The following is a 16,320-nucleotide window of genomic DNA, read 5'->3' as shown; positions in this document are numbered from 1 at the left end:
CTGTACCTATCTTTTTAAATTCAACAATGGCAAAAATTCACTTCAGTGCACTAGTAATTCTATGAATTAAGCCTATGAAACAGTCTGCTTAATAGATTCCAAAACTGTTTTTCAAAGACTGAAAATACATCTTACCTCAGTGAGTCACAAAAGATGTTATCTATGTTCCATAATAAAAATCCCATTAAAAATATACCCAAGGATGTATAACCCAGTCCTCTAAGCCATGGATAAACCCTGTGGGTTAAAAAAAATGAACTTTTGTCAAGTCTTGTCATGATCAGAGCTTGAAGTCATCACTGTTCTGAGAAGGAAAGGTTTTCATTAGTATTAAAAGCAAATTTACCTATTAGATTCTCTAATACATTTGCCTATTACATTTAGCCACTAAAAGGTACTGAGAAAAAATATGCCACTAGGACTTTGTTAAGTGTATCAAGAAGACAATCTGAAAGTCCCCAGTACCTTTAGCAATCTTTTAGAAGAGGCAGAGGAGTGGTGGAATAGAGTTAACATTAACTGAGTCATCTGCTCTGTCAGGCACTACAATATATTAGATAAACAAATAATATATAGAAATGAACATACACATATGAATAAAATATTCAAATAAACCCTGTGAGGCAAGTATTACTCTCTTCACTTTGCAAATGAGGAAAGTGAAGTTTGGTGAGTAACTAAAAATAACAAGCGTAGCTAATTTTTTTTCTTTTGGCTGCACCCATGTCATGAGGAAGTTCCCAGGCCAGGGACTGAACCCAAGCCACAGCAGTGAGCCACAGCAGTGACAATGCCAGAACCTTAACCTCTAGGACACCATGGAATTCCACTAATGTATTTTTTACAGCTCTATCCATCACATCCAAAAGCTCAGTTTATAAATTTTTCAGAATGTTATATAAAGGGAATAATAAAGCATATTCTCTTTGCTGTATGGCTTCTTTCACTTGGCATAATTATTTTGAAACTCGTCCACGTTGTTAGATGCATCAATATTCATTTCCTTTTACTGCTGAGTAGTGTTCCACTATGTAGATATACCACAATTTACTTATCTGTTGACATGTTGGTGGATATTTGTGTTTCTGATTTTTTTGTTGTAACAAATATAAAAAAACAAAAGCAGCTGTGAACATTCAGAAATAAGTCTTTTTATGGACATACGCTTTCATTCCTCTTGGGTAAAAAGCTAGGAGAAAAATAGCAGAATTGTCTGACTGGTGAATGCTAAACTTTTTAAGACAATGCTAAACTGTTTTACTAAGTGATTGTATTTTACATTTCTACCGCAGTGTATGAACGGTTTTTGTTCCAAATCCTCACCAACATTTGGTATGACATCAATCTTCTCATCTCAGCTGTCCTTGTAAGCATGTAGGGGTAACTTATTGTGGTTTTCAGGTGCATTCCCTAATAATGTTACTGAGCATCTTTTCATGTGCTTATTTGTTATCCAAATGTCTTCTTTGATACTGTATTTAATGAACATATACTTTGCAAACATTTTCTCCAAGTCTGTGATTTTCCTTTTTCTTTTTGTGGATTAAAAAAATTTTTTTTATTGCTATAGAGTTGATATATAATGTTCTGTTAGTTTCTCATGTACAGCAAAGTGATTTGGTTATACATATGAAAAATAATATACATTATAGATTCATACTTTTATTATGCTATTCAATACACTTCCCTGTGCTATACAGTAGGACCTTACTGTTTACCTAGTTTATATATAATAGTTTGTACCTGCTAATCCCAAACTCCTAATTTATCCCACTTCCAACCCTCTTTCCCCTTTCGTAACCATAAATTTGTTTTCTATGCCTGCGAGTCTGTTCCTCTTTTGTAAGTAAGTTCATTTGTATATATTTTTTTTTGACTTTTTCTTTTGTCTTTTGTTGTTGTTGTTGTTGCTATTTCTTGGGCCGCTCCCTCGGCATATGGAGGTTCCCAGGCTAAGGGTTGAATCGGAGCTGTAGCCACCGGCCTACGCCAGAGCCACAGCAACGCAGGATCCGAGCCGTGTCTGCAACCTACACCACAGCTCACGGCAACGCTGGATCGTTAACCCACTGAGCAAGGGCAGGGATCGAACCCGCAACCTCATGGTTCCTAGTCGGATTCGTTAACCACTGCGCCACGACGGGAACTCCCATTTGTATATTTTAGATTTCACATATAAGTGATGTTATATGATATTTGTCTTTCTCTTTCTGATTTACTTCTCTTAGTATGATAATCTCTAGGTCCATCCATGATGCTGCAAATATTCCTTTCATTTTCTTAAGTGTCTTTTGAAGAACAAAAGTTATGTATTTATTTATTTTTGGCTGAGTGTGCAGCAACTTGATGGGGGAATCTCAGTTACCAGACCAGGGACTGAACCTGGGCCACAGCGATGAAAGTCTTAACCTCTAGACCACCAGGGAACTCCCAAAAGTTTATTGTGATGTTCAATTTATCTACTATTCATCATAGTTTGTGCTTTTTCTGTCCTATCTAATAACTGATTGACTATCCAAAGACTGCAAAGATTTCTATGTTTTCTTCCAGAAGTTTTATAATTTTAGCTTTTACACGTAGGGATATGATTCACTTAAATAGTAACGGTGTGAGTTTAAGTTCATTTTAAAAATAAGAATATAAGAATATCCAGCGTTTTCAGCACAATTTTTTGAAAAGATTATCCTTTCCTATCAGAATTGCCTTAAAATGTTTACTTAAAATCAGGTCTGTATAGATGTGTGGATCTGCTCTGAGATGTTCCATTAATACATATTTCATTCTTACCAGTAATACATTGTTTGATGTGTAGTACAGAGTAACTCAAGTAGTGTTAAGATCTCTAACTTTGTTGTTCTTTTTCAAAATTGTTTTGGCTCCTCTAGGTCTTTTTGCACTCCCAAGTAAATTTCAGAAACTGTTTCTCAATTTTTACCAGAAAGCCTACAGACATTTTGATTGCAATTGCAACGAGCCTTTAGATCAATTTGGAGAGAACTGATATCTTAAGTTTTTTTGTGTGTGTGCAGATGTGCGCATGTTTTTGGCTACACCCATGGCATGTGGAAGTTCCAGGGCCAGGGATCGAACCCGCGCTACAGCAGCAGCAACACCAGATCCTTAACCCATTGAGCCATCAGGGAACTCCAAAACTAAAGTTTTCTAATCCATGAAAATGATACATCTATTTATTTAGGTCTTCTTTAATTCACTCAGCAAAAAAAAAAAAAAGTTTGCTGCAGTTTCCAATATACAGGGGCTTAAATTTAGCATATATTTGCTAAATTTAATCCTTAAATATTTGATGTTTTTGATCCTATTTTAAATTACACTTCCAAAAATTTCATTTTCTGATTGTCTGATGCTAGTATACAGAAATATGATTTCTGAATACTGGTCTGAATATTATGACCTAGCTAAATTCTACTTACTGCTTCTAGTGGTTTTGGTACATGTCCTTCGATATTTTCTGCACATGATCATGTCATTTGCAAATACTATGCTGGATAGGACTTCCACCAGTAGAATGTTGAAAAGAAGTGGTGACAATGTCTATCCTTATTTTATTCTTCATTTTAAAGATAACTTTTTATAACATTTCATGAGTAAATGTGTTACAGGCTGTAGTTTACAGGTTAAGAAAGTCCCCCTTCTATTAAGTTTGTAAAGGGTTTTAGGGAGTTCCCATCATGGCTCAGTGGAGATGAATCCAACTAGTATTCATGAGGATGTGGTTTGATCCCTGGCCCTACTCAAGGATCTGGCGTTGCCACGAGCTGTGATATAGGTCACAAAAGTGGCTCAGATCCCATGCTGCTGTGGCTGTGGTGTAGCTGACAGCTGTAGCTCTGATTAGACCCCTAGTCTGGGAACTTCCGTATGCCATGGGTGTGGCCCTAAAAAGGAAAAAAATAAAGTTTGTAAAGGGTTTTATTTTGGTTTTTTTTTTTTTTAGATCATAAATAGCTGCTGAATTTTATAGAATACTTTCTCTAAACTCACTGCTATCATCATGTGGTTTTTCTCCTTTTGAAATGTGGTAAATAATAGATATTCTCAAATATTTTGTTATTTTAACTACAAATATTTGCATGTAATGAATGAAAAATGTGATTAATTTAAAAACCATCAGGAAAGCACAAACCTAGCTATGCATGGAAAGGACATTATTGCCACTGTCTGAAGAATGTTCTTAGGAGAGTCATAGTATGTCTTCAGCTTTTCAGAATTCATCATCGCTCTGTTTGAGGGAGGCAAGAATGAGTCCCAGGAAACACAGGGCTCAGCACAGTGAGGGCATCTGGCAGGGCTGCAGTGTGGGCCAGGTGCTGCCATGTGACAGGGATATGATCAGTGGGAGTGGGATAAGCTCTATTTTCTGCTTCTACGCTTACTTACCAAGGCCAATCTGCGGCTCTCAGAGGTAGTTCAAAGCAAAATTCCTCTGTGGGGTGACACGAATGTCTTTGGTTATCCAGGTAGCAGGGCACGTAGGAGAGAGTGAGAACTTCATCAGTACATGGTCCAAGCTAAGTACAGATAGGATCCTGGGCACAGACTACCTGTATTATCAGGTCAGGAGCATATAATACAGAAGTCCCTCTTCTATCTGTGTCTGGAGTCACACTGCTTCATTCTGGATCGGCTGCCTGACTAGAGAGTGTAGCTATTACACGAGCAATCCATTCCCTTCACCTTCACCTTGGCAACTGCCTTCACCTCTCTCTGTGTTGGACTTCCTATGTCTTATATCCTATGTCTTCTTCCTTTTTGGCTTTCTCTTATTTTGATCAACCACATCTTTAAAGAGTATATATTTATTAATGAATTAATGATATTTGTTATTGTGTTGTTTTTTTCTTCATGTAGAGTTGCTTATTCTAAGGTAACTTTTTCCCCTTATTATTTGTTTTGGATATAGTCATCATATATGGCAGTGTCTCTTCATTCTTTTTTTTTTTTTTTTGGTCTTTTTCGGGCTGTACTTGCGGTATATGGAGGTTCTCAGGCTAGGGGTTGAATCACAGCTGTCACTGCCAGCCTATACCACAGCGACAGCAATGCCAGATCCGAGCTACATCTGCAACCCACACCACAACTCATGGCAACGTCAGATCCTTAACCCACTGAGCCAGGCCAGGGATTGAACCTGTGTCTTCATGGACGCTAGTCAGATTCATTTCCATTGAGCCACGATGGGAACTCTTAGTGTCTCCTCATTCTTAAAACAGCAGGAAACTAAAAAAGGTGACCACAAGTTCTAAGCACACGACTGAGGCCTTTAGATTAGTAACCTTCATAGTTGGCTTATTTTTTTGGCCAATTGTTAGGAAATTCCCAATATCAGTATCTTCAGGGTTTTTTAGCTGCTCATATTTCTTTCTTTTTTTTTTTTGTCTTTTTAGGGCCGCACTCGCGGCATATGGAAGTTCCCAGGCTGGGGGTCTAATCGGAGCTGTAGCTGCTGGCCCACACCACAGCCACAGCAACATGGGATCCAAGCTGCATCTGCAATCTCCACCACAGCTCACGGCAACACCAAATCCTTAACCCACTGAGTGAGGCTAGAGATCGAACCCACATTCTCATAGTTCCTAGTCGGATTCGTTAACCACTGAACCACGATGGGAACTCCTCATATTTCCTATCAGAAGATTATTTCAGTATTCTGCCTAGAAGTCTTTGCATTCAGCATTCAGAAAGCATAAGGTCACCCAGTTTCCCTGATTTCAGTCTGGTATTCATATGTTCAACTGTGCCTGGCAAAATCCAATCTAGAGACACTGTTCACCTTTCCTGAGAAAAAAACTGCAGACTTCTGAAGTTATTCCAGAGCATGGAGTTGGGTGAAGGGGGTCTAAGCATTTAATGGTTTCTTAAAACTTTTAAATAATCCTATTTATTTTAGATCCCTCCTTGATCTCCATTGTCAAACTGCCTGCTGCTGCTAATGCCTGATACTTTAGAAAATTCTGATGTAAACTGGAGGGTCTTGGCTTAGAATTTGGCTTTTGTGGGTTAGTTAAGGCATTAGCAGTAATCCATCTACTCTCTAGTTACTAAAATTTTATTGAGTCTTCTCCTTGTGGATTTATGCTTCATAAATATATTCCTTTGCTACACATTTAGTAAGGTTTCGGAGGAAACAAAATTATCATCTTCAGTATTGTAACCCTGGGTTTTTTTTCCCAATAATTTCTGCTTTTTATTAGTATCAGTCTTCATTTCTCTTTGATCTGTTTTCTAATTACTGAAGTTGAATACTTCATTAGTTCATTCGTCTTCAGCCTCTTGCTTTTTCCTTCTTTCTTCCTTCCTTTTGTCTTTTTTAGGGCCGTACCCGAGGCACATGGAAGTTCCCAGCCTAGGGGTCAAATTGGACTTGTAGCCACCAGCCCATACACCAGCAATGCCATATCTGAGCCATGTCTGTGGCCTACACTGCAGCTGAGGCATATGAAAATTCCTGGGCTGGGGGTCGAATCAGAGCTGCAACTGAGGCCTATGACACAACTGTTGTGCAGCTCACAGCAGTAGATGCATCTGCAACCTACACCACAGCTCACGGCAACACCAGATCCTTAACCCACTGAGCAAGACCAGGGATCGAACCTGAGTCCTCATGAATGCTGGTCAGATTCGTTTCCACTGAGCCACGATGGGAATTCCTGAAAAATCTACGTTTTCTTACTCCCTTTCCCCACATTTTATGATTCTGATGTCCTTTGCATCTTCATGTTTATCTTTCTGCTGTTGTCTGCAGTTATCTCTTTCACCTCTCTCCCCCCCAAATCTGTGTACTGGTTTAAGTGATTTATTTTCCAATTGTGATTTTCTCTCTCCTATAGATTCTTGCTTTTCTATTTTGAGAAGACCTTTCAATATTTCTGTTAGGTTAGGTTTAGTATTGCTGTTGCATTCTTTTAGTTTTTGTCTGAGAAAATCTTTCTCCTTCTATGCTAAATGATAATCTTTCTGGGAAGCATATCCTAGGTTGCAGGCTTTTCCCTCTCAGGACTTTGAACACATTCTGCCACCTACTCCCTTCTGCCCTGCAATGTTTCTGTAGAGAAATCAGTTTACAGCTTTATGATTCCCTTGTAACTAACTCACTCTTTGTTTTTCTCTTTGTTTGGTGGCTTTAAAATCCCCTTTAGCTTTTGGCATTTTAATTGTAACATGTCGTGGTGTAGGTCTGTTTGGGTTCATCGTGTTTGGGACCCTCTGTGATTCCTGTTCCTGTTTCCTTCTTTAGGTTTGAGATGTTTTCGGCTGTAAGTTCTTCAAATACATTTTCAATCCCCCTTTCTCTTTCTTCTCCTTCTGGGATCCCTATTATGCATAGATTGGCTCACTTTTATATTATCCCATAGGTCTCACATATTGCAGTCATTTTTTATTCATTTGTCTTTCTGTCTGCTGTTCTGATTGTGTGATTTCCATTATTCTATCTTCCAGGTCATTTCCTCCATTCCTTCAGTTTTGTTTTTTTTTTCTTTTATGGCCACACCTGTGGCATATGGAAGTTCTTGGGCTTGATTCAGAGCTGCAGCTGAGGCCTACACCACAGCCACAGAAGCACTGGATCCAAGCCATTATCTGTGACCTGCACCACAGCTGTGGCAACACTGGATCCTTAACCCACTGAGCAAGGCCAGGGATCAACCCCACATCCTCAGGGAGACTATTTCAGATCCTGATCCCACTGAGCCAGAACGAGAATCCCTCTTTCAGTATTTTTTTTATTACCTCCTTCAGGGGGATTCTCTTGTTCTTTTATTCTTTAATTTTCCACTTTTCTTTTTTGGCTGCACCAACAGCATATGGAAGTTCCCAGGCCAGGGATCAAATCCGAGCCTCAGCTGCAACCTAGGCCACAGCTGTGGCAATGCTGAATCCTTAACCCACTGCACCACAGAAGGAACTCGTCTCTTGTTCTTTTAATTGGGAATAGTTCCTCTGCTTCTTCATATTACTTTTATGTCTCTGACTCTATGAATTTAGGAGAAAAAGTTATCTACTGTGGTGTTAAAGGGATGTTTTTATGTGGGATATAGCCTGCATGAATCTAATATTTTTGGAGTAAGGGCTCTTTTTAGCATGGATGCTTGCCATGTCTTTCTTCAGTGTGTGCTGGCTGTTATCCCTCTGATAGAGTGTGTGACTGTTGTGGTGACCAGAGCCTACACGGGATGTTGAGTGGAGCCTCCTCTTTGCTCTGCGGTATAACAGCCCTGAGAGGGGGCAGGATATACAGATGACAAATAAGCACATGAAAATATGTTCCACATCATTAGACATTAGGGAAATGAAAATTAAAACCACAGTGAGATATCAGTGCATACCTGCAAAAATGGCTAAAATAAAAAGTGACAACACCAAATGCTGACCAGGATGCAGAGAAACTAGGCTGCACATACACTGCTCATGGGAATGTAAAAAGGCAGAGCTACTCTGGAACACAGCTTGGCAGTTCTGACGAGAACCAGACATACAATTATCACACAACCAAGCAAGTCAACTCTGGGAATTTATTCCAGGGAAATGAAAACTTATATTCTCATGAAAACCCGTGAACTAATGTTCATAGTAGCTTTACTGAAACAGTAAAAATAGGGAAATAATCCAGATGTCATTCAACAGATGAATGATTAAATTGTGGTACATCCTTATCATGAGATGCGTATCAGGGGATGTTGGGAGTATCACAACAGAAAGGGATGAATGACTGATACACTCAACAATGTGTACTAACGCCCAGTGAATTATGCTGAATGTAAAAGGCCAATCCCAAAGGTTATGTATACTGTATGACTCCATTTAATAACACTCTTGAAAAAATTAGAGAAATGAAGGGGAGATTAGTGGTTGCCAGTGGTTTCGGATGGGAGGTGAGGGGACAGGGTGGGAGGGAAGTGGGTGTGGCTCCTGTGTTGTCTTTCTTCTGTATCTTGACTCTGCCAATGTCAAATCCCGATTGTGATATTGTACTATAGTTTTGCAAGATGTTATCACTGGAGGGAACTGGTAAAGGGTACAGATGATCTCTATTACTTCTTTTTTTTTTTTTCTTTTTGTCTTTTTGTCTTTTCAGGGCTGCACCTGCGGCATATGGAGGTTTCCAGGCTAGGGGTCTAATCAGAGCTGTTGCTGCCAGCCTACGCTACAGCCACAGCAACACCAGATCTGAGCCGCATCTGGGACCTACACTACAGTTCGTGGCAATGCTGGATCCTTAACCCACTGAGTGAGGCCAGGGATAGAACCGCAACCTCATGGTTCCTGGTTGGATTCATTTCCACTGCGCCATGACGGGAACTCCTATTATATCTTATAAATGCACATACTTCTACAATTACCTCAAAACAAAAGCTTTAATTAAAAAAGAAAAAAACAGGAATAAACTGGTAAATCATACTATTTACTTATTGGGTACCTGCTACATGGTTACCAAAGGTGAAGGAGAGGGGAGGGATAAATTAGGAGTTTGAGATTAATAATATACACACCACTATACATAAAACAGATAATCAACAAGGAGCTACAGTATAGCATAGGGAACTATACTCACTATTTTGTAATGACCTATAAGGGAAAAGAATCCGAAAAAGAATACACACATACACATATATATAAAAGTGGATCATTTTGCTGTATACCTGAAACTAACACATTGCAAATCAACTATATACTTCAATAAAAAATTTTAATAAAGATAAAAGAAATGAAAAGAAAATTAACTTGGGATGCCCCTTCCCCAAAAGAAATATTCCTTATTTTATTCTTCATAAACACTATAGTGATTATGCCTATCTCCTAAATGATCTTTCTGGAGTACTATTTCTCTGTGACACTAACAGTCTTCCCTGACAGGTGTTCTGCAAAAAGGGTTACTTAGCCAAGTGGTTTGAGAAACATAAACACAGTTATTTTCTTTGCTACTGTAGGATTTTTCAAGGTCTTTAATACACTCATGTACTATATATATATATATATATACACACACACACACACACACATTCAAAAGGAGGCCATCTACACAGCTTTCCTCAATTTTTTCATTTTGGAATGCTTGTTTTCACATGATGCCTGTTCACAACTTGCTTAAAGAATTAGTATTCCTTGTAATACACCATAATCACTGCTGGGATATAGTTTTCTATCAGTTTCCTTGCTGGAGTTGGATTTTATATGTTACTTCCATTCAGGCTGGAGATTTATCACCTGAGTGCGTTCTGGGGAAGATCCACACCACTTACCATGTAACGATATAAATAGACCGAACTACTAATGTGAAGACCAACATTCCATACATGACCTGAGGAAGAAAGGAGAAACCAAGTTAGTAAAGTCACTATTTTTTGGCAAAGGAAGTGTATTTTGCCTACAAAAATAGCCCTCCTAGTTAAATGTAAACATTTATTACCTTTCATTACATTTTAAAGAAGACAATCTTTCTTAAAAAAAAAAATGTGTAACTATATAATTAAGAGTCATACTAACCTTTGAGGAAAGAGCCTGCCTATGAATAACCAATATCAGAAGTCCCATATCAATTTTAATTGTGAATGGTTACATGAAGCTTTAAATAGCTGCTGAACCCTGAACAAATGCAGCATTGTTGCGTCATACTCCCTAGAGATCCTTCCCTTCTCATTAGTGTCACTTTCAGCAAATGATTCTACTTTCCATCTTATAACAGTAAAAATCTGAATTCCTTTATTCATTCATTCATTTATTCTTTTTAGGGCCAAATCCTCTACATATGGAATTTCCCAGACTAGTGGTGGAATTGGAGCTGCAGCTGCCGGCCTATACCACAGCCACAGCAATGCGGGATCCGAGCCATGTTTATGACCTACACCACAGCTCACTGCAACACTGGATCCTTAACCCCCAGAGCGAAGCCAAGGATCAAACTCACATCCTCATGGATACCATTTGGGTTTGTTACTGCTGAGCCACAACAGGAACTCCTGAACTCTTTTAAATTCTCCTCCTAAGAGTTTCTGCATTCCATATGTATCTTCTCTCTGCAGTCTTTCTCCCATTCCTAGTTTCCAAAGAAAGAGGTGGCCATTTCTTCTTGACTGAGGTTAATCTATTCCCCTGTGTTCTTTATTATATATGCTCCCACATCTTCCTAGGCTTGGCTCCAACAACTAACCTCTTTCTCTTTTATATTGAGCACGGGACAGGTACTACTACCTGGAAACCTGAACCAAGTAGGAAAATTTAACTTTTAAAAGTGTGAAATATAAATTCAAGATAACTGCATAGAATACAAATGCACAGCTTAACAAATACTCATAAAGACAATAGCTGGGAAAGTACCATTCAGGTCAAAAGACATACCTCTTCCCAGTTCAACTCACTACCTTATTTCTAGAGGAAACCACTCTTTTGAAAGATATATATTTTTGGCCACATCTGTGGCATATGGAAGTTCCCGGGCCAGGGATTGAATTTGAGCTGCTGCTGTGACCTACACCATAGCAGCAGCAACACTGGATCCTTAACCCACCGCACCACAGCCGGAACTCCTCTCTTGCTTTTCTCTACATATTTACTAACTCAAACTGGTCTCCTAAAGAGTTGTTTTTAAAATTTTCATGTATATAGAATAATGTTGCACACATCTGTTTTTGTCTTGTCTTTTAAAAATCAGTTATGTTTTGTATGTAGCCATAGTTAATTTCTTTTTGATTTAACACACTATTTAACTGAAAACAAATACCACATTTATTTACCCATTCTCGTGTTGATCGACATTTTTGGGTTATTTCCAGGTTTCACTGCTATGAACATACTTATTCACATATTCCAGGGCATACACACACAAGTGTTTCCACGGCATGTATCTAAGAATGTAATTGCAGGCTAGGAGGGTATATTATTATCAAAATTACAAAAAAGGCCAAACTGTTGTCCAAAGTGGTTATACCAGCATTTACTCTGACAATGTGTATGAGTGTTTCTTTCGTGCTATATACTCATCAACACATGATATAATCAGACTTCTAAATATTTTTCAGTGTATATGGTTTTAATATGTATGTCCCTGGCTACAGGATGAACATTGTATATTACGTTCACCAGCCATTTGATGTCCTCTATTGTTCAAACCTATTTCTTCTTTCAGTTGTCTGTCATTTTCTTATTTAATTGCTCCTTTTTTTTAACTTTAAAAAAACTTCTGAAATTTAAATATAACACATACATAAAGTGCTCAAAACAAAAATAGTTTGATGGTTATCACAAAACAAATAGCTTTGGGAGTTCCCATTGTGTCGCAGTGGAAACGAATCCGACTATGAACCAGAGGTTGTGGGTTCGATCCCTGGCCTTGCTCAGTGGGTTAAGGATCTGGCATTTCTGTGAGCTGTAGTGTAGGTCACAGACATGGCTCAGATTGGATCTGGTGTTGCTGTGGCTGTGGCGTTGGCCAGCAGCTACAACTCCGATTAGACCCCTAGCCTGGGAATCTCCATATGCCACAGGTGTGGCCCTCAAAAAGACAAAAGACAAACAAACAAACAACAATGAAAAAAACACCAACCAAAACAAATAGCTTTGTTGGTCAAAAAACTACACTTTGGCAGGATATAAAAATCAACCACATACCCTTCTTAAGTCCTATACCCCTTCTTCCTCAAGGTTTACTACTATTTTGACTCTCTTATTTTCTAGGGCTGCACCCAGGGCATATGGAAATTCCCAGGCTAGGGGTCGAACCAGAGCTACAGCTGCTGGCCTACACCACAGCCACAGTAATGTGGGATCCAAGCCACATCTTCGACCTACACCACAGCTCACAGCAACGCCAGATCCTAACCCACTGAGCAAGGCCAGGGATTGAACCTGCGCCCTCAGGGATATTAGTCAGATGCGTTTCCACTGCACCACAATGCCAACTCCTGATAGTATACTGTTTTCTATTGTATTCTTTTTTTCTTTTATCTTTCACTTCTTGAAATATATGCTAAGCCTCTCCTTTTTAAGCTTTTTTTTTTTCTTGGTACACACATTATTCAAGGCTAGACAATTTCCCTCCAAATATTAATTTTGCTGAATCCAAGTTTTAAATGTGTATTTATTTTCAATGATTCACTTCAAAATATTTTCCAATTTCTGATTTCTTTGATCCATGTGCTATTTAAACTATATTAAATTCCAACATAATTGCATTATACTGAGAAATTATATTCAGATTACCATCCTTTTGGAATTTAAAACTTTGAATAAGCAAGTATATGGTCAATTTTTATAAATGTAAGACACAAACTGCTAATCATGTTATTTAAGTCTTCTGTATCTTCTATGAATTGCTGAGTTACATATTAAAATCACCTAAGATTACAGATTTTTTTCCCTTCTAGTTCAGCCATTTATTATATATTTTGAGATATATAAATATTAAAGATACAAATTTTAAATTATCATAATTTCTGATGAACTGAATACTTTTAATGCTATGAACTAATTTCTCTTTATCAATAGAAGTACTTGTCCCTTAAAGTCTATTTTGTTTGTATTAAAACAACTGTAGGAGTTCCCGTCGTGGTGCAGTGGTTAACAAATCTGACTGGGAACCATGAGGTTTCGGGTTTGATCCCTGCCCTTGCTCAGTGGGTTAAGGATCCGGTGTTGCCGTGAGCTGTGGTGTAGGTTGCAGATGCGGCTCGGATCCCGCGTTGCTGTGGCTGTGGTGTAGGCCAGTGGTTACAGCTCTGATTCGACCCCTAACCTGGGAACCTCCATATGCCACAAGAATGGCCCTAGAAAAGGCAAAAAGACAAAAAACAAAACAAAACAAAACAAACAACTATAAGATTTCTTTTGATTAGTGTTTGCGCAGTATATATTTTTTCTGTACTTTCATTTTCAGCCTTTCTATAGTCTTTTTTTTTTTTTTTTTTTTTTGTCTTTTGTCTTTTTGTTGTTGCTATTTCTTGGGCCGCTCCCGCGGCATATGGAGGTTCCCAGGCCAGGGGTTGAATCGGAGCTGTAGCCACCGGCCCACGCCAGAGCCACAGCAACGCAGGATCCGAGCCGCGTCTGCAACCTACACCACAGCTCACGGCAACGCCGGATCCTTAACCCACTGAGCAAGGGCAGGGACCGAACCCGCAACCTCATGGTTCCTAGTCGGATTCGCCAACCACTGCGCCACAACAGGAACTCCAGCCTTTCTATATTCTGATGTTTTAGGTGGACTCTCTTATAAGGCTTTACTATGACTCCTGTCTATTACCTGTGGTCTCTCTATTAAATGAAATCAAATAAATATATACATTGAGCAATGTACTAGACCCTGGAGATAAAAAGTTCTGAGTAAAGGGTTAATATCCAGCCTAGGCTGATGTAGGCCTGGTTGAAAATGAGCTCAAGTCTCTCAGGCTTGAATACAACAGTTAAGATAAATAGGGAATGTTGTATCTGCTTTTGTTACTGTGAAGGCTGTACCTAGACTGCAGGGTGGGGCCTGCATGATAACAGTATGAAAGATGCCCATTATAAAGCATGGTAGGCAAAAAAAAGAAAAAAGGGGCTGTAACTTCTGCCTATTAGAATGACTTCCACGAAACTAAGCTCTCATCCCTGGCAGATGTACACACTTATGCAGATGAGAGGGCAAAAGAAGCCGTGTATATGGAGAGTTCTGAATCTCCAGAGGAGATAAAAATGTTAGACCTACTGTATCCGCCACCTTGTATCCTATAATAAAGCTACATAAACACCGTATTAGATTAAAGCCTACTAGAGACTGACTGCCTGCCTCAATCAGTAGTTGTAGCCATGCTGCTATAATGGCCAACAAGAAAGGCATGATCCCTGCCCTCACTGCAGTTACAATCTAGTGAGGGGAGAGATAAGTAACCAGGAATCAAAATGTATTATTTTAACTCTGTAACAGAGTGAACAGAGTATTTGGTAAGCACATGGGAAGGCCACCTAATCCACACTTATGCAGATCAGAAAGCCCCTGATGGACCAGGGATGTAATGCACAACAAAGATAATTAACACTGCTATATGTTATATATGAAAGTCGTTAACAGGGTAAATCCTGAGTTCTAACCACAAGGAAAAAAACTGTTTCTATTTCTTTAATGCTGTATCTATATGAGATGATGGATGTTCACTAAACTTACTGCGGTAACCATTTCATGATGTATGTAAGTTAAATCATTAAACCTTAATGATTATACCTTATAGAGTGCTGTATGCCAATTATATCTCAACAAAACTGGAAGAAAAAAGAAAACTTTTTGGAGGATATAATGCTCAATTTTATAACTGAAGCATTATCAGTAATAACAAACATTAAGAGAAGGTGAAAGAGAGTAACTGGCATAGCTTATATTCTGGGGATTAGAAGAAAACAATGCTGACTAGAATATATTGTGGGAAAAAGAGTGGGAAAAAATGAAGTCAGAAAGGTAAGTCAAGTCTGGCTTTTTAAGTCCTGCGAAAGAGCTGGACTTTATCTTAAGAACAAGGCAAAGTCAATGAAAGTTTCACCTCTGGCTCAACATGATCATCTGTGGATTACAAAGACGGCCCTGTCTTGCTGGGTGGAGAATGAAATGAGGAGGAGGCAAAGCTGATGGAAAACAGACCAATGACAAGGTCTTGTGGGAACCTAGGTGAGACATGGGGCCTGCTACTAGGAGGATGTTGGTGGGAAAGGAGAGAAATGGGTAGATCAGGCTTAGACTGATCATTTGATGTGGGAGTTGGTCAAATTTGGGAAAGTCGATGGCCTCGTTTATGACTTGGGCAGTTAGGTGTACGGTGAAATTGTTTACTGCGTTAAAGAATTTATGAAAAGAAAGGGGATAAAAATGTTGATTTCATTCCTAGACATGTTCAGAGTTTGAGGTGCCAGTTAGATATCCAAGTGGAGATCTCTAGCAGTAACTGGACTACTGGGTCTAAACCTTAGAAGAAAAATCTGAGCTGAAGAAACAAAATTATAACTCATCAGCATAGAGAAGTCAAGAGGAACGGACTGTTCAAAGATTATGTAAACATATCAAATGATGGCTAAGAATCTATATCCTAGAAGTACAAGGGGGCTTTTTCAAATTGATTTTCTCTTCACAAGCACCTCTATCCCATACATTCTGAATCTCCCGTAGGAATCTGAGACAGATCTTGCTAGTGGCTTACTAAGTATATATTTTTGCCTGTCTTTATAGAAGACTGATTTTATTGGGGTCGCAATATCTCCCAATCTATGAAAGCTTGATTTACCAGGCTCTCTTGAAGTTAGAGGTGGCTACATAACCTTTTCTTTTTTTGGGAATTTTTCTCT

At 38.8% G+C, this 16,320-nt stretch overlaps 1 protein-coding gene across 3 annotated transcripts in view; it reads right to left on the bottom strand.

Moving 5' to 3' along the window:
* ACER3 (alkaline ceramidase 3) overlaps positions 1 to 16,320 on the bottom strand; it is a 182,309-nt gene that overhangs the window by 25,534 nt on the left and 140,455 nt on the right. For all 3 annotated transcript variants that reach the window (XM_021062556.1, XM_021062554.1, XM_021062555.1), the window contains 2 exons: positions 10,260 to 10,318; positions 136 to 237 (listed from right to left, as the gene is read on the bottom strand). In XM_021062556.1, the coding sequence (XP_020918215.1) occupies positions 136 to 237; positions 10,260 to 10,318 (161 nt within the window). The remainder of the gene's footprint in view (positions 1 to 135; positions 238 to 10,259; positions 10,319 to 16,320) is intronic.

Source organism: Sus scrofa, chromosome 9 (genome assembly GCF_000003025.6).
Source record: "Sus scrofa isolate TJ Tabasco breed Duroc chromosome 9, Sscrofa11.1, whole genome shotgun sequence".
NCBI lineage: Eukaryota > Metazoa > Chordata > Mammalia > Artiodactyla > Suidae > Sus > Sus scrofa.
The sequence above is the reverse complement of the archived record's forward strand: the minus strand, read 5'-3'. Positions and strand labels throughout refer to the sequence as shown.